The sequence below is a fragment of the Lissotriton helveticus genome, chromosome 4_1 (genome assembly GCF_964261635.1).
Source record: "Lissotriton helveticus chromosome 4_1, aLisHel1.1, whole genome shotgun sequence".
NCBI lineage: Eukaryota > Metazoa > Chordata > Amphibia > Caudata > Salamandridae > Lissotriton > Lissotriton helveticus.
The window spans coordinates 836,453,425-836,472,511 of record NC_136063.1 but is presented as its reverse complement, the minus strand read 5'-3'; the positions used below and the strand labels follow the sequence as shown (position 1 = coordinate 836,472,511).

Below are 19,087 nucleotides of genomic sequence, written 5' to 3'. Positions count from 1 at the left end.
GTCTAGATTCTAAAAAGCATCTTACTGGGCAGTGGCTCTAGTAAACATCACCAACAGAAATCAGATTACTAGGAAATGTAGTAAAATTACTGTGGTTATGCTGGCAGCATCACAATGAACTAAAATTTTAAGTCTGAGAAACTGTTGATTGTTCTTTATCATATTGAGCTTAGAAACACATAGGAGGAACGTATGTATGCGACTAGAAAGCCACTTCTGAAAATTAATGTTTGGTGTCTGTCTGATTACCCTCCAAGTTTTCCATCTGTGGTAAACATCTATTCAAGAAGGTGGAAGTGCATCAGTCCAAGAAAGAGTGCAAGTAGTAAGATAAACTATGCCTCAGCAGCACAGAGCACTACTGTGGACAATCTAGCCCTGAATTGGAATACTGATACTAATTTATCCCAAGTACTTTAATAGTTAAAGAGAATGACTCCCAGGTCCTAAGAAATTACTGAGAACCAGTTTAGAATTTGCTCTCTTCCGGTCTCTTGTGTGGCCACACACCCCTTTGAACCACCAATGACAGGTGGATATGATATTATTATACAGAGTAGCCAGTGGGGTCACTATACTGTAATCTTTAGCTCTTACTTTTGTGACTAGTACATATCAATATTAATGATTGCAGTGAAAAAAACACTGTCATCCAATGTATATTTCCAAGAAAAGTCTGAAAGAATCAACCAATTTTTGAAGAAATACAAGAAAATCAGAATCCACGAGGAAAAAAACTACTTAAAGACTGCATATAGAGAGATTAAGTAAAAAGCTGGATGACATGGAGAAGAGAAATGAAAATTCAGTTAAAACGTCAGATTACTTTTCCATCAGGGTGAGGATTAAGCACCCATATCTAGTCTAACAAATAATGAAACCACTTAAAAACTGTATATCAATTTAAAAAAAATATTTAATGCTGCCAGAAAGTATAAAAATACAATGGGAATGGCAGTAAAATACAAAGCATTTTTGAATTTACTTCTTCAATTCATACAAGCATTAGAAAAAACACTTGACAATACATTAAGTGAACTGTGTTTGCAAAGACTCATGCTGGTGGAGTTCTTCATCCCCTGGATGTAGTAGTTTACGTTGTAAACAGATAATGTGAGGCCATCCAAGTATCTATCAGACCTCACTTTTGTTCCCGAAGAGGGTGTCATGTCCTGCTTTGCATGTCAAAGGTTCGCAGTTTATAGCTGCACAACATTCACAAGTCTTGGAGTTTTAGGTGTCAGTCAGTCTCGGCCTATGACACACAACGTAAACAAAAAAGAAATCACTGATTCAGTACAGAATAAAAAATACAAAGTAAAACTGCATGTAAAAATATTCCAATATGCCACCTGAAAGAAAAAACAAATTTACTTTGCTCCTGCCTGTAGTAACTTGATCACGTAAGTTCTACCAAAATGTCTTCAAGAGAAGTAAAGAAAAAAAGATTAGCAAGTGCAACAGAAATTTAAAAGCCTAGTTGACTAGAATTCCTGTACAGATGTAGGTTGCTCAGCTACGCCCAGCATGCAACAATTACGGTCCCAAACCAAAATGGGGATTCTGAGTTGAGAAAGTGGAGTTTTAAATAACCTTTTTATGTTTACTAACTGCCGGTGATTGGTGGGCTCAAAGGTTTTCAGGTGAGATTGGAATTAGCTAAATGTTCCGGCGATGCCATTTATATTAGTACATCATATTCTTTTAACTTTTGAAACAAATAAAAACTAAGACACATGAAATGGTTCTATGACATTTTAATGCATGAATGGAAATACACAGGTCCATGAAAACTGGCCAAAATGTAACACTTTCAAAGTCTGAAATCGAACTGTACTAAACATGAACATAATGTCATTAAACCACTTCAAAACAAACATACAAGACTAAGTAACCATTGAAGAGCAGTTTTTAATTTTCTAATATACCAATTTGGCAAGTGATAATGCATGCAAGTAAAAATAGAACTAGTAACTAGTTCATTAAGGCTATTCTGTAAAGAACAAATTGCATGAACAAAAATGCTCCAAATGTTTAATATAATTGAAATGTCTCACTTATCTGCCATGGAGTAAAGGAATATTGGTTGGTACTATGAAGGTTACAACAATGAAATAAATCGAAGTCTCACCCTTTAAACATGACAACATTTCAAGGTACTACTAATTAAAAACAGTTTTACAGACTCAATATGCCAAGTCCTATAAGTGGCACTAAAGAAGGAGAAGATAGCAAACAAGTCAATAGTGAACAAATTATATTCTGTACTTCTTCGGTCAAGTAGCGGCTGTGCAAATTCTGACAACTCCCTATCTAATGGGTAATTTTGCAGTCAGTGACCCAACAAAAGTACCCGGAACTATAGGTTTAAATTTTGGTCATATACAAATCTGGACAAATCTGCCCATTCCGGCTTTTAAATTCCTGTATCAAATACATCAAATTGTATTTATATTATATTATAATACTAATTTCCCAAATGTGCATGCTACACCACAAAAATAAAACTATGCAATGACTTTGCTGGGTGATGAATGAAAACTTACTTTGGAAGGTTTGCGGTCTTGCTTTAGTTTAACTTATTGCTCTATTTACTGTTGTTCATATAATATTTTAAATTTGTATTTTATCACCTTTCATGTACATGGAAAAACTGCTGACGGCAGTCTCTGACAGACCATTGCAGTAGCCCAGTTTGCTTGCGTGAGGTGTGTTTATTGGGATCATTGCACAGTGGCTAGAGAAGAGGGCAGATCTAACAGATGCAAAGCAGCTGGCATGGACCAGTCAAATGGATGAAGTTGTAAAACTGCATTTCATTGGCCAAATTAAACTTGAACCTGCAGGCAGAGGGGATAGACCACTGTAACTAGTGGAAGAGATGGCTACAGGACCAGATTTAAGTGCATTGAAACAGGCAACATGCAAGTTATTTTCATCTGGCCTCCAGTCCTTAATGGGAAACATGGCAGCCTGTCAGAGGGCTTTAAATTAACTCCATGGAGGAGGTAAGAGACAAAAACATTTGAGTGGTATCGCCAAAGAGGGGTTGGGGAAAGTTGAAGGAGACCGATACCAAGGCTATTTTTATTGGTAGAAGAGTGGATTCAGAGAGCTATATTTGGTAACAGTGACCAAGTGTAAGGAACCTAGCAAATGTTTTAGTACATTTAATAGCAAACCAAAGAACACAATATAATATTAAATAGGGAGTTTCTGCCTCTGTCCAGGAATACCAGAAAAGGAAATGACAACACAGTAGTCTGGGAAACATTTATATTTAATTAAGTAGATTAAAGAGGCATCTTCAGAAACCAAATAAGACACTTTCACGTGGTAGCTGTGACAAGGTGTAAAGGTTTAGGGTGGGGAAGGTTCGAAGGGGGGAGGGGGAAAGGACAATTCTAGCTAATATTTAGTACACAATAGTTATCAAGTAGCCACTGCAAAATAACCACAAATTTATCTTCACAGTCGAAGGGGAGAAGGTGCTTTGGACAAAGAAATCAGCGGAAAACTAGTGACATGCAAAATAAAGCAATTCGCTTAAATTAACCAAACATACCAAAATGGCCCAACATTGGGAGGCCTCTATGTCAAGATAAAGTACTCTGTTGTCAGAACAACAGCGAGGAGTTGCTGGCTATAAAGTAAATCCCACGAAACAAACTTTTTTGTATCTGGTAAATTCAGTACCTGGTAAATTCAGTACTTTAAAATGTGAAACTGTTACCAGCAATATGCAGTAACAAGAATACTTTTGAGTCTGGTGTCCACCTTAATGACTGATGGAAGATAAACATTCAAAGAACATGGCTTTTGGGGTGCAACAGGCTGATTCACTTACTTGCCCTCAAAGTAGGAAGCCAGATGACTTCTTGGAAACTGACAGATGCCACATGTTTACATCTAGTGACCCTGCCTTGTTTTTCTCCCACTAGGATTAAGAAAGATGATTTGGGATGTTTGTGGTAATACTGCAATGGAACAAATCATATTAAGTTTACACCAATCCCTCTAATCTCAAGCTTCAAAGTTGATTAAATAAATAGACATATTTATCTAAGGAGCGTGCATGTTTCTGAGGATTTTGACAAGACCATTTTTAAAGGCTATAATGTATCAGTATAGTGATACTGCCACCATGAGTGCTGTCTATTGCTGTCATGCCAACATGGATGCAGACTTAAAAGGTGTCTGGGGAGGCCTAGTATCGTCCACTGTTGTAATGACATTATTCTTGAACACCTATGTTTGGTGACATATTCTGTAAAGCACTGTCACTGAGCTTCTGGATCTTCATGGTACAATCTCAAATACATTGTCACTTTGTACTCCACTAAACCAAAACCCCTAAGAAGCAGTTTACCCACCCCATAAAACAGGGCATGTTATAGGTGCTGCAAAGGGAGGAAATGCAATAAATTTCAGGCCTGTGTATCAAAAAATCCACAGCGGGTAGTCGCCTTTTTGGCCAGCCCAGCGCAGAATTCAATACAATTAAAGAGATATGGGTGGTTTTAAGGAGGGGGCGGTCAGTTCCACTGGAAACAATGAAATGTATTTCTCAAATATACAACAAAAACAGACATATGCAAGCACACATAATGTAAAGGACAATTCTTTCAAATTCACAGTATCAATCAGGAGTCATAAAAATATTGCATAATATTCTAAATTGTATAAAGTTTCTGAAATATAGAGCTCTCCAATATGTCAGCTGTGGAACCAGACATGGTCCTTCTCAACAGTTCATTGCTGGGAATATGATACTCACAAAAACCCCAGCACAAATGCATTGACTTGATTAAATAGAGGCTGCACTTGCGTACAGTCCCAGTGCATCCTAAGCAGAGGATTCTCCTAGCTATAGGTGTCCTGCTATCATTAAGGAAAAATGCGCATACATATTTAGGGTCGTTTTAATTTCTCAAATACAGGCGTTTACAAAAAAATAAGTATGTTCAAGGAGAATAATAATTTATTTTCGTTCTATACACTTATTACAATGCCCCACATTATTAGCTAGGTGTATTGGATCTCCAAGAATAGAAATCATGCAGATGGGGGGCATCATAATGTTCAAAACACAAAGTTGATTCTCTGGTGGCATCAATATGATCTTACATGCAATGTACCTCTGCTTGAGTAACTTAGGAACATAACTTGATCCACCTCCAAGATCACCCAGACTCCACTGAAGGAACATGGCAATGGGATAACAAGAAGTCTTACGTATGTGTTACCATTGCAATTTGAGGTACTAGTTGGATTACTTACTGGTAATATTCAACACTCCAGATCCTTGTCTTCTTCATCAAACCAATATGGGGTTTGGTGAATTCCATGTTTGCTACAGGATTACTGTTATGTGGTGGCAAGTGTTTAAGAAGAATCTTCCGAACTATCTGTTGACGTTTGTAATTTGTGATGAACTTAATCAGTTCTTTGGAAGGTGAAATATCCTGATCTTTGGAATTCTGAAGGTCCACTTAAGCAACTTCTACCTTTGTCTTATTCAGGAGGTTTTGGCTGTAACCTCATTGCCAGTCATTTACATGTGTCTTGCGATCTTGAGATATTTTCATTGTTTGCTGAAATTCATATTGGCAAAAAGGAGTTCACCCCTTTGAATGTTATAGATGTTTTTGGGTGGCAACTTTCAGCATGCCGTATTGAGACAGATGCTGTCTCTTTGCAATTAGTTTAACTGGTTATTTTTAATGTAGGGCACGCCATCTAGGTAATCTACATAATGGGTGAGGTAACTGTTTTATGATTGTTGATTTATGTATTTTTCCTGCAGTGTAAGAGGTCTCTGCCAGATCACCAGAATGTCATCTAAATAGGGTCCCCAGAAGATCACACTTGAGGTATTGGCAATGTTCATCCCAGAGTGAATATTTGGCTACCTCACCCATGTGTATGCAAGTATAGGGGGGTGCATATGTGCCCCCCATCTCTGTATCTTGTTTTTGTATGAATATACCCACATTGAATGTAAAAAGAATTATGGCTGAGACAGACGTTTAACATCCCTATGATCATCTCATTCCTCTTAGGTTGTGTGACAATCGGATTGATAAAGCATTTCTGAAGACGGACCACATGAATCGTTGTTAGGATGTAGTCCTCCTGAAGTTCCAAGATTCTCCAGATGTTGTAGTACATCTTTGGCACCTCTGATGTAATACTGTAAATTTTTCATGAAAGGTTGAATTTCGGAGTAATATATTCTCCAAGTCGGGAGCAGATGAAGTCAATGTCCGCTATACTTGGTCCCCTTTTCAGTGGAAATCCAAGTTATTGTACGCAGATGGTAGCTATTACTGGATGTTGTATACAAAGGTATTGTTTTTCTTCCCATGTTAGATGACTCTTTTGGTACCACGTTTCTAAGTGACTTAGTTCTTTTTGCATCTTACTTGTGGGACTGCCCACTTTACTGGTTCTTTACTATCCAGTCTATAATGGTTAACAAATACGTTAGATTACTTCCGCATGGCAGACCAATATATTTCACTATAGTGGAGAAGTGTGGCTCACTGGTTAGAGGCAGCAGACCCGTAAGCAGAGAACAGCCCGGGACCAGGGTTCGATTCCCAACGCGGCAGGGTCGTGGACCAGGGTCAGCGGACTCGATAATTCTCGCCTCGGTGCCTACTCTAGTCAGAAACCACACTCGGCAACTCTGGGCATCAGCTTGCCTCATCTTCACAATGGCCCTCCCAGACCGCCGGGGATGCTTGGTCGCACCTTAGAGATACCCATCAGGGACCATCTCTCAGGGTGAGCCAGGACGGGTTCCCCAGCAGTCGAAGCGTGGAGATACTCCTCCGGGAGTCGATTCCTAGCGCTATATAAACCCGCAATTAAATTAAATTAATTAAATAGATACGCCTTTGAAATATGCCCAACATTCTACTATCTCTCTCTGTGAGCATTCTTTGACAGTAGATGGAGTGGTCTTGACCTGCAGCTTTACATGTTGAAATTATAGCAAACTTCAACCACCTACTTAGTGTTGCTTTAGATGTTTTTTCTTCTCACATTCCCGCCAATAGTGACCAACCGTGAATGAGAAATGCGAAGGGATCTCACTTATGCCCATATGCAAATATATGTAGTACTCTTCTATAGTGAGCCTGTACAAATAGATCTCTATAAGATGGCTTTTGATAGAAACGTGTTAGTTTCACTGAAAATGAAATGGAACTCTTGAAAAACATACCATCTGTCTGCTCTTACACCTTTAATACAGAGGGAGCGCAAATTAGACAGTCATCAAAGTAGGGAAAAATGTAAACAACATATAAATGTAAATGAGCCATCAAAGGAGCCAATACCATCTTGAAGACTCTTGAAGCTGCAGCGACTGAATAGAAATAGCATACATTGGTAATGATTTTCTCAGTGAGCAAATCAAAGGTATTTTTGTGAGCTAGTATGAATGGAAACATAGAAATATGCACCTTGGCGATCCAAGAATGAAAATCAATCGCCTACAACTATGAGTGTAATAAATAAGTGGAGCACAACCAATTTGAAAGTCTTTAATGCTAGAAAAATATTTGCTCTTCTCAGGTCTAATACTGGTTTAAATTCCCCAAAATACATTTTTCTTAGAAAATTAATTAAATACATGGCGGTGCTCCTGTTCTTTTGTGGCACTATGGTAATGGCCTTCTTCCAAGTAGCATTTCTAGACTTTTTGCCAAAGATTTTTTTTTCTCGTTTGATCTTTTAGTAGAAGAGGCTGGCGAAACAGTTTCAGGGGATAAGGATTTGCATTCTAAACAATACATTTCTGTTAACACTCAAGTAGTAAAGTAGTGGACCTCAGGAACAATAATATTCCCGGCACAGTGAGCCTTTTCGAGGTTGTGGAACACAGCTGATCCTGTGAGTTGGGATTTATCTGCAAGGGTGACACCCTCAAGGTGACCACTGGCCAACTAATGTAAGGGTTTTCTCTGCCGTTGTATGCTCCTTGGAGAAAGAAAAGATATAGCTCTCTGTTATAAGTTTTAGATGGTTCTAGATAGTTTTTCTTCTGCAGTTTAATTAACTAATCTAGCTATTAATTAAAGAGTTGGGGACCTATCAGCGGAAGTTGGGATATTAGTGCTTTTAAGGAAACATTCTGTGGCAACGGTCTTAAGCATATATGCCTTCTGCCCACCGGTGTAGCGCCAGAAGAGATAACTTCTGCACAAAGCCCGAAAGTGGAGTCACATAAGAAGTGTACGCCATTCTGCTTAACAGTTCGGAGCAGTCATTATCTTTTGGAAAAACACTCAAAGGGCTTGGAAGTGTTTTGATAATGCTTGTAAAGCATATGCTGCATATGTTGCTGTATAAAGTTAGTTGCAGCATATGCTCTTTTCATTGAACCTGCTACTGTTTTATGCACTAAATCTGCCAGAAATGAACCCTCAGTCGCTTAATATGATGTCATACTTGCAATTGATGAATCTGACCGATTGTGGAAATACAACATCTAAGTCTTTTAAGTCTCAGAAGTCAAGAAAAGTCCATTTTGTTCTTTGTCATCCATACTCTTAAGAAGATATTCTTGGCAGTCGAATGAAGCAATAAAGCATCAGGAGTATTAGTATCAAAGCAATCAAATCATCCCTATTTTCAGACTGTTCTTCCATTGGAAAATCCAACTTTTCCTAAATGTGACATACTGTGTTGGCTAAACTCTTTGCAACAGCTTCCTTCTATGCAATTCTAGATCAGCTTCATCCGAGCCATTTATATTAAGATTCTTAATTTGGGCTTGTAAAGCAACTGCATCTTTCCTGTGCACCAACTCCTGCAAATTAGGAGAGGAAAAAAAATATTTTTGCCTAGCAACAGATGCTATGCTAGTTCTTCCTTGTGCTTCATTGTTAGGCCCACTTATTGACCTCGGTTATGAATGCAGATTGAAAATGGCAGTCTTGCTAAGCTGGAGCTTTAAATATACCTGGCCTGATAGGAAGTCTCAACTACAATGAGATTTATACAACAAGGCAAGATCTGTCTACTATAATGTGCTGTACTAGCACACACCTGTTCAAAGGTACTGGAGACTGGCTAAGCTCAGAGCCCACAGACTGCCTCTCTTAGTGTGCAGGGTTCAGCTCGAACTTCCAGCTAATAATGCGGGACCACCATGAGAGGCAACTATATAGGCTACTAAAGCGCATCCTCTGAAATGACTAAGTAAATATATCAACTTTTCCACCTTGTACTATAACACCTTGTGTTATAGCTGGTACGGAAAGGAAGTCTTCCAGAGTGCGAGAGAGAAAGTAAAGGCCCAGTTAGTTTCTAGCAGCACTAATTGGAGAAAGAGGCAGATCAATTTCAATAAAATAGTAGATAACCCACAAGATGTATTAAAAGTAAACAAAAGTGTATGAACTTCTGATGTACAGGAAAGGCTGCCTTGGGAGGGACAAATAAAGACTGACTAGGAAGATGAGGATTGGGGTTATGAAGATTACTGGGTATTAATCCAACCATTACCTCACGTTGCAATGGCAGCACATAAGAAAGTGATGTTGTCTGAATAGACCAGCGAGAACTGTAGAAATAACAAAAAGACTGAAGTGGGCATATCTGTGGTACAACTAACTAAATTCAGCAAACCATGGCACTATAGTTGAAGTTAAGAATTCTCGATCCATCTGGTTGTTAGTTCTATTTGGGAGGTGCCTCTTGCAGTGTAAATGTCTTACATAAACAAAATTACAAATACATCCGCATAATACAATGAATACATCAGTAAATCTCAAAATAAAGACGACTTGAATTAACAATTATACAGCAGTATGTTGATAACATACATATTGGATCAAATGCACTGCAAATACTTTGTTTGGATCTGCTATTCGGACTCACTAAGGCACCCTTTCCCTTTGTTTCTCTACGGCGTACTACCCGCAGATCTCATTAAAGGTATCCACTATGCAAGTCTGTTCACAATAGTGAATCGATCGCAGGGTGCTGTAGAAGGAGCCAAGGACTCTGCTGCATTGCGATTGACAACCAGGCCCTCTGACACAAACACACAAAGTACAATAAGTGTGTCACTGTCATGCCGTCTGGTTGGAGGTCCAAAAGTCCAAGGCAAATTCATTCTGCTAATTTCCAGACTCACTCATGTCCCTTTTTTAACTATAGAGAATGAGGCACTCAGACAGTATCCCCAAAATAAAATGGAAGAGATCGCTTTCGACTACTGTCTATGCTCAGATTCTAATAGGTAACAAAGATCACTATGAGCAAAGTCCAAGGGAGATGACCGCAAACTGTTCATCTGCATTCCCTGATGTTCCATCCACCACACAAGTCCTAGAGCCTCCCTGATTTTCTCTGTTGAGGAAATATTGTTAAACTTTTGACCTCGCACTAGGCACTTCAACACTTAACATCAACATTAATAAAAGCCAGTGAATTTTCTCGCATGAATTTCATTCAGTGGAAAGGGGCTGGAATGGGTTTAATGGCAGGGGGGCAAGGCTGCAATGCAGATATGGGACTCCATATCATCAGAAAGGAGGCAGCTCTTTGACAATTAGAGTATTGAAGTGTAAAGTGTTCCCCATACAAAATACCTTGATATTCTGTGCTTGGCAAGTCCCGCAATTAAATGAGCAATCCCACTAACATATAAGTAAAGAAGAGTCTAATAATTTGGGGGCGTGGCCAAGACGGCGAGCATGGCGGACGCAGCTTGAGCGAGCTCCGTCCCGCCGCCTGTGATCCTTCCACATATCCTGCGTCGCCCCGACCTCTGTCCACCCGGCAGTGAGCGGCTGTCCGCGGGAGCAGGGGGAGACAGCCAGATGGCGATTTTGGGGCCCCGGAGGCGTGATCTCTGCCGCCTCCGGCAGCGCTGACCAGGGACCGCGGTGCGGCCTTCATCGGGCACCAGAGCCGGGGCCTGGATTGGTGGGTGCCCCGCCCGGAAGTGAGGCGACGCCGGACCGGCTGGGGTGTGAGGAGCCGACCCGCCCGACCTGTGGGGCCGCGGCGGAGCACAGCTGGCTTGGAGGGAGCGGTGTCGGCGACCCACCGGCGGTGTGACCAGCGTCCAATGGTGCGGTAAGGGGGAGCCGCGTGGTGCGCGACCTGGAGGGGGAGGGGTCGCTCCTGCGGAGGTGCCTGGCCCGATCGGCGGCCGTGTCGGACCGCGGGGTCTGTGGCCCTCGGAGCGTCGAGAGACGACAGTTACCCGCTCTCTCACTACACCCCATTGCAGCGCCAACCACCCCCCTCCCCCCCCCCCTCCTCCAATCACCTTCATTTGATCCTGCTCCAGCCCTCGGTGCCAGGGGCGCCTTCGGGGCATTACAGGTTGCTCGGCGGTCGGGCCGGACCGCTGTGGGGGATATTGGCCTACTGCGACGGCACTCTTGGGCGCTGGTGGATTGCTGACGGCCGTCTTTGCCGGGAGCCACGCGAAGGGGCCGGGGCTGGCTTCGGCTTCTCCTGTGTTGGTGGGCACGGCCACTTTCAGAGATCCTGACTCCGCCACGGGGCCCTCCTAAAGTGGCTTGACTCTTGGTTGTACGGCGGCGTGGGACACCTTCTGTCGGGCTGCACGCTGGGCCTGCTTGGGGTGCTATTCATTGAACGCTACGAGGTCGTTGGGGCGGTCTCTGCACCCCGCCATTCCCGGTGAACGACCGTGAGCCCCACGAGAACTATGACTAGGGGGAACAACAGCGGCGGCTCTTCCAAGCAGGGCCCCATGGATAAATTTGCGGGGCCGAGTGGGGGTGCGGGAGCCACAGGAGGACAGCAGAGCTCGGGACCGGATAATGCGGCACTAATGGCGGCCATCACGCAGTCTAGAGATATGCTGGACGCAAAGATCGGTGCGGTCGGAGCGGATGTTACCCTGCTGCGACAGGATTTGCGCAACGCTGTCGCCCGCATCACGGAAACAGAGACAAGGATCACGGAGGTAGAGGACTACGTCGCGGTCCTCAAGAAGAAGGTAGCTGCCATGGAGGGAATCCAAAAGGGCCTGGCGTTGCGAGTGGAGGATGCGGAAGGACGGGCCAGAAGAAATAACTTGCGCTTTGTGGGCTTTCCGGAGGACTGTGAGAAGGGAAATATGGAGGCCTTCTTGACTCAGTGGCTGGAGGGGTGGCTCCCACCGGAATCCCTTTCGCGCTTCTTCATCATCGAGCGGGCCCACCGGGCCTTGATTCCGAAGCCACCCACTGGGGCTCGCCCCCGGGCTGCGATAGCCAAACTGCTCAACTATCACGACAGGGACACCATCCTACGTCAGGCCCGCGCTAAGGACCCCATTATGTTTGAAAGCCACAAGATCCTGATCTTCCCGGACTACACCAGGCTGGTCCAACAACAACGGCAATCCTTCACGGCAGCGAAAGCGCGCCTTCGTGAGTTGAAGATCCCGTATGCCCTGCTCTACCCGGCCCGCTTGCGGGTGGTGTTTCAATCTCGCACTCAATTCTTTAACTCTCCGGAGGATGTATTTGAATGGACGGACGAGACGGTGCGGGTCAAGGTGCACACCCCTCCGAGGAGGGGCTCGGATACGTCCTCCACATCGGAACCCAAGAGGGTGCCCCGTAGGTCACGCAGCAGGAGTAACTGGAGAGCGCGCTCCAAGAAGCGCTTGCCTTCCCAAGAGAAGACTGTGGAGGACACTGAGGCGACGGATTCTTCCCCCTTGAAGTCTTGAGTCCCTGTGATGTACTGGCCCTGATAGGTGTTTCCGGCTCGTGGGGCCGCGACGGTGCATAGAGGTGCAGGTCAGATGGGTCCGGACTTCGGACTGGCCATATGGACTACTGCTACATACATCGTGGTCCGTGGGTGGATCATGGGTCGGGAGGCGCTCGAGAAAGAGCGGGTCTTCTCCCGGAGTTCGTTCCCACGTTGGGTAGAGGGTAGTTGGACACTTAGTGGGTAGTTGGGAGGGATCCATTGGTGTTGTGGGTCTCCGACCTCCCGTTGGGGGTCTGGGATCGCCTGCACCGCGACAGGTACTTCAATGTTGCTGAGGTATGGGGTGGGGGGCTGGAGGGGGGGTTGTTGGTATTGTTTGGGGTCCGGGGGGGTTGGCGGGGGGACGGGTAGGGGGTTGGGGGGCAGGGGGGGAGTTGTGGGAGTAGGTAGGCCTGGGGTGAGCACGGTGTATGCGAGTGTCTGGAGGATAGTAAGAGTCTGTATGTGGCCTCGGTTGCCCGACGAACCAAAGTTTTGGCCCCCCTGATGGCGACTGACGGACGGGGGACGGAACCCCCACGAGCTTCTCTGCGCATTTTGAGCTGGAATGTAAGAGGGATGCTCGACAGAATTAAGAGGGGAGCAGTTTTGCGTATGGGGAAGAAGGAGAAGGCAGATGTTCTACTCCTCCAGGAAACCCATCTCATGGGTACCAAAACCCTTAGCTTACGGAGATATGGTTATGATCAGGTGTTCCATGCAGGGTTTACGAGGGGCTCTAGAGGAGTTGCAATATTGATACACCGTCGTGTGAACTACTCGCATGAAACGCAGTGGCTGGATGCACATGGCAGGTTTGCATTGGTCAAAGGAAAGGTGGGGGAGGAGCCCGTGGTGTTTGGCAGTGTCTATGCGCCGCCCCCTCTGCAGGATGCCCTTTTGGAGCGGCTGTTTGATGTATGGGCCGAGATCCCGCATGTTTTGACTATTGTGGGAGGTGACTGGAATGACGTGATGAATGGGAGGTTGGATCGCTGTAGGCCCGGGGGTGATCAGTTGCCTGAGGCCTCGACGAAACTGAGCAGATTGGTGCGGGGGCTGGATTGGGTGGATGCCTGGCGATATCAACATGCATGTGGGCGTGAATACACGTATGTATCAGCTGTTCACAAATCCTTTTCTCGTCTCGACTACCTTTTTATCCCCCAGCCCTGGATAGGACGAGTGGGTTCTACCGCGATACTCCCTAGGGGACTGTCGGATCACTCCCCGGTTTCCTTGACACTACTTTTAAGCACAAAGAGACAACCATTCCGTTGGCGCCTGGCTACGTGGCATTTACAGCGTGATGATTACCAATCGCACATGAGGGAGGCTATAGCGCACTACCTGACCGAAAACGACGGTCCAGATACGGACGCCGTGACCTTGTGGGAGGCTCTAAAACCGGTGCTCAGGGGCGTAGATATAGCGTGGTGCGCGGCGAATCGTAGGTCCCGCGGGCGGGCCATAGCGGAGGCGGCGACTCGGGTTGGTGACCAAGAGGCCGTCTGCACGTCGGGAGAAGGTGGCGCGGCGGTGGGGCAACTGCTCTATCTCCAACAGATGTATCATTCCTTACTGTTCGATGAAGCCCGCCACACCTGGCTGGCTATGCAGAGTAGAATCTGTCAATGGGGGGGATAAGTCCGGCTCGATGCTCTACAGGTTATGTCAGGGTTCCTTTCAAGCCCAGCCATTGCCTGGTCTCCGGGACGACGCGGGGAGTCCTATCACTGACCCGGAGGTCCTGGCTGAGAGTTTTGCTCGTTACTATGAGACGCAGTACGCGCCGGGGGAGTCTCTAGCGGCGGAGGACATTGACAAGTTCCTGGCTGATCTCCCGCCTCGGGCGCTCTCGGATGAGGGCCGAGCCCGACTGGACCTCCCCTTGTCTGCGGAGGAACTGGGAGAGGCTTTGGGCGAACTGAACGCTGGAAAGGCCCCTGGGCCTAATGGTTTCCCCTGCGAATTTATGAAAATGTTTTATCTCCAACTGGGGATGCGCTATAGGAAGGCACTAGAGGCGGCTCGGGAATGCGGATGCCTTCCGGCGGACTGGCGACACGCAGAGGTGGTTGTCTTTTGCAAGCCTGGGCGGCCGCCGGATCGCCCTGAGTCATATCGTCCAATTTCCTTGCTGAACTTCGAAGCAAAAATATTAGCGAAAGCCTTGGCGAAACGCCTTTCTCCCTATATATCGGACCTGGTCCACCCAGACCAGGCCGGCTTTATGCCCCACAGGGCGACTAGACATAATATTCGCAGGGCGCAGTTGGTGGTGGAGGCGGCGCGTGCGGCTGATATACCGGCGGCCCTATTACTGGCAGATATTGATAGCCCGTTTGATTCCCTGAGCTGGCCATATCTTCGGGCGCTGCTTCTACGTCTCAACCTAGGCCCCCGTTTTCTGTCCTATATTCACTTACTCTATACCGACTTGACAGCGGCGGTGCGGGTTGCGGGCGCGGTGTCCGGTTCCTTTCTGATAGGTCGGGGCATGCGGCAGGGGTGCCCCCTCTCGCCCTACCTGTTTGCATTAGCGATGGAGCCACTGGCGGCCTGGGTGAGGATAGATGCGCAGTTGCGTGGTGTGGAATGGGTGGGTGGACCGACTGACAGAATCGCGCTTTATGCCGATGATGTCCTTTTCTTTCTTACGGACCTGAACAGATCCGGTCCCAGAGTCCTAGACATAATGCGTATCTTCGGCGACGTGTCCGGCCTCACACTGAACATACGGAAGTCCAAATTGTGGGTCCTGGGAGATAGGAGTGCCTTGGGTCCTTGGGCTTCGGCCCTGCAGGAGGCGGAGGGAGGCCTTAAATATCTAGGTGTCTTTCTGACGGACGTGCCAGGGGTGTCGTGGTCCCGCAATGTTCTACCCGTGTGGGATAGAATACGATCGGACACACAAATATGGTCCAGGATGCCGCTGAATGTATATGGACGCTCGGCCATCTTTAAGATGGTGGCCCTGCCTCGTCTCCTCTATCAGCTTCAAAATTATCCATACCCGATATCGCGGCAATGGTTTCGGCAGGTGGATTCGGTGTTGGGCCGGTTCTTGTGGACGGGAGGGGCAGTGCGGGTGGCGCTCCGCACATGTTTCCTCTCGACGTACTGTGGGGGTTTAGCGGCCTCCGACATTCTGTCGTATTACCAGGCGTCACACCTGCTGGTCCTCAATGAGTGGTGGTATGGGGATCGCGGCGACCCGACTTACGCCCTGGAGAGGTACCTTATGGACCCTCACACGCTACATACGATATTGTACTCGGCGGCACTCCGCAAAAGACTCCCGGCAGTCACACAGACGGTGTTCCGGGTGTGGCGCGACGCGCTCCGCCGTATGGGATGGTGGAACAGACTGACGGGGGAAACCCCGCTGTGGCATAATGGGAGGCTACCGGCTTTGGCTTCCCTGCGGGGCTTTGATGGCTGGGACGCGATCGGCATCTCGGCGCTGGGTCATGTTATGAAGGGCCCGGTCCTCAAGTCGTTTCAGGCTCTGCGAGATGAGTATGATATGCCCCAATCCCAATTCTTTCGATACTTGCAGCTCCGACATGCCCTGACCCCTACCTTAGCAAACTTGACTTCACTGCCAGAATTTAGTCCTCTTGAGGCTAAATTGTTCATGGGGGAATTAGACACAAAAAAAATCTCTAGTATATACCAGACGCTCGTCACCCATTGTTCCCCCTCCCTTGACAAACTGCGGTTGGTGTGGGAAGGAGAGTTGGGGAGTTTGGAAGAGGAGGATTGGAGGGAGGCCCTGGAAGCCCCTAGGGGGGCTGCGATTGCAGTGCGCCTGCGCTTTATCCAATTCAAATACCTCCATAGGGCGTACTATACGAGGGAACGGTTGTGGAAAGCGGGATTGATTGCCTCCCCGGAATGTCTGAGGTGCGGCAGTGCTGTGGGATCCTTTCTTCACACGGTGTGGGAGTGTGTGAGACTGCGGAGATTTTGGTCAGGAGTGTGGGACTGCCTGGAAGAGGTGCTGGGCTGGGAGCTCCCCCGCTCGCCGAAGTTAGGCCTTCTTCATGTCATGGAACAGGTGGGGGGGAATTTGTACAAGCGGCACTTGCTCCTATTGGGCCTCATAGTGGCCAAGAGGGACATTGCTAGAGCATGGAAGGCTACTAGAGCCCCACTGCTGGAGGTGTGGAAACGAGGTTTGGACTTTAACATGGGACTAGAACGCCCGATATTTGAGGCGAGGGGGTGTCCTGCAAAACATTATAAGATCTGGAAGAAATGGGCTGACTACAGAGGCCTTCTGCTGGACCCCCCGGAGCCTCGGGTTGCCGACGCGGACCGCGTCTGAACTGGCTTAGGGCGACGTGGCTCACATGCAGCGTCTACGATTGCTAAGCTCCTCTAGATGGACAATACAGACACCGTGCGGGGTGGGGGGGAGGGATCCGGGTGGGTTAGTGGTGGGTGGGTACTGGGGAAATATTAGCTGGTTGTATTTGATTATGCTGTTTTTGCTATGCCCACTGCCTCTCTGCTACTAGGGGAGCGGTGGATTATTTCTATTGTGCTGTCAACTGCCAAAACCTAATAAAATTTGTTTTGAAAAAAAAAAAGAGTCTAATAATTTCATACTAAGAAAGGAAACCGTGGCTAAGCGTGTGTAAAATTTTCAAAGGTTTTCTTATAATTCAATGGAGCTCCATAAGGGGAAGAAACTGGTATGACGGCGGAGACAATAAAAGCTCAAAGCTGATGATGCTGGCTGCAAGACAGAGAGCTTTTGCATAATGTTCTTAACATGTCTTTGAAAATTCTGCCCCAAAGGGAGAATGCTGGAGAAATGTACAAATTTATTGCAAAGGTAGCAGGATTAGTGCATAATACTGTATCTGCAGGAAACGTAGGCCATGGTTCTGGTCACTAAAGGCATTCTAGGAGTTTTACGTCCCTAGCACAAGGGCATCAGGAGAAGGAAAGTTCTGCTGTCATCCTTGCTGTCTACTTGGCTACTCACCTGGAACGCAGCATTGAAGAAACTGAAAACATTCTAGTGGTGAAGTTAAAAGGGTGACCACAAATGCCCACTTCTAAAACATTAGTGTTTATTACCAAGTACCTCAAGTCACATGCAGAATTACAACAAAAAACTATAGTAGATAAGCAGGACAGATTACAATCTTTAATAATGGGGCAAAATGCAGCGGATTTATTCATCCCAGGGCACTTTTGTTCCAGTTTCACTACCGCACAAAATGGTGGAAAGATTATTTGGATACAATTTATATGTTGTGGATGCAAAGTGCAGATTGAAAGGAAGACAGCCTGCCTAAAAATGACTTCATCTGTCAATCGGTGGGTCCTGAACATGAGGCTGGTGTCCAGGCATCCAAGTAAGCTTGGCACAAATTTCATCTTTCCACAAGGTGGTGCTTGATTGCATGTCTGTGACAAGGTTGTTCTTCAGACCAATTTCTAGGTATTTATCAAAATTCAATGCAATATAGACAACAATCATGCCTACCAAATAATCCAGTTACAGAGCAATATGCCCAAGGAAACTTCTGTTCAGGATCTGGATGTGTTCATGGACATTAATACGTTTAAAAGAATGAATTTGGGACCACGTTCCATGTTAGTAGCATGGAAGGATGAGTGAACAGTGAGGGAACAATTTGAAAGGTTTTTATCAACTTGGAATGGTCCAAAATCAGATTGAATGGAACCATATGGGGGAGTAAAACCATCTAGAAGGCCACGTTTTTTCAAGACTGGAGGGACACTCCCGGATACTCAAAAGACATACAAGAAAAAGCCAAAGGAGCACAGTAAATGTCCCACTGAAAGTAAGTGTACCTCCCCTTCAGAGCAGAAAGTCGATTTTCCTTTTGGCAAAAGTGCCATCTAGGGGACATATGGCCAGGTGATATGCCACATCATAGCGACTTTGCTTACCCAGTGGTAATCAAAAGAAAGTTTTGTCCCCCAAGTCTGAAGGGTTTATTTTCAAATTGACAGTGTAATATGACTAATTTTGCTTCTAAATGTCTGAACACTTTCTACAATTATGGCAATTTCAATATCCGATGTAAGATCAGATCAATCCTTAAATATCTCACTACGTATGTGGTCAATGCTATCTAACATCATGTTCCTTTTGTAACTGAACTCGGACAAGACGGAGGTCCTCATCCTCGGACCCACCCCCTCTGCCTGGGACAACTCATGTTGGCCGACCACGCTGGGAACAGCACCGACACCGGCCAACCACGCATGCAACCTAGGATTTGTCCTCGACTCCTCCCTCTCCATGTCGAAGCAGGTCAACGCCGTCGCCTCCTCCTGCTACAACACCCTCCGC

General features: G+C 46.0%; 1 protein-coding gene across 8 annotated transcripts in view; it reads right to left on the bottom strand.

Annotated features, from left to right (window-relative positions):
* Positions 1-898: 898 nt before the first annotated feature.
* Positions 899-19,087, bottom strand: part of PTPN2 (protein tyrosine phosphatase non-receptor type 2) — a 456,918-nt gene continuing 438,729 nt past the window's right edge. For all 8 annotated transcript variants that reach the window (XM_078687490.1, XM_078687491.1, XM_078687493.1 and 5 more), the window contains one exon: positions 899-1,255. In XM_078687490.1, coding sequence (XP_078543616.1) covers positions 1,234-1,255 — 22 coding nt within the window. In that variant the 3' untranslated portion in view covers positions 899-1,233. The remainder of the gene's footprint in view (positions 1,256-19,087) is intronic.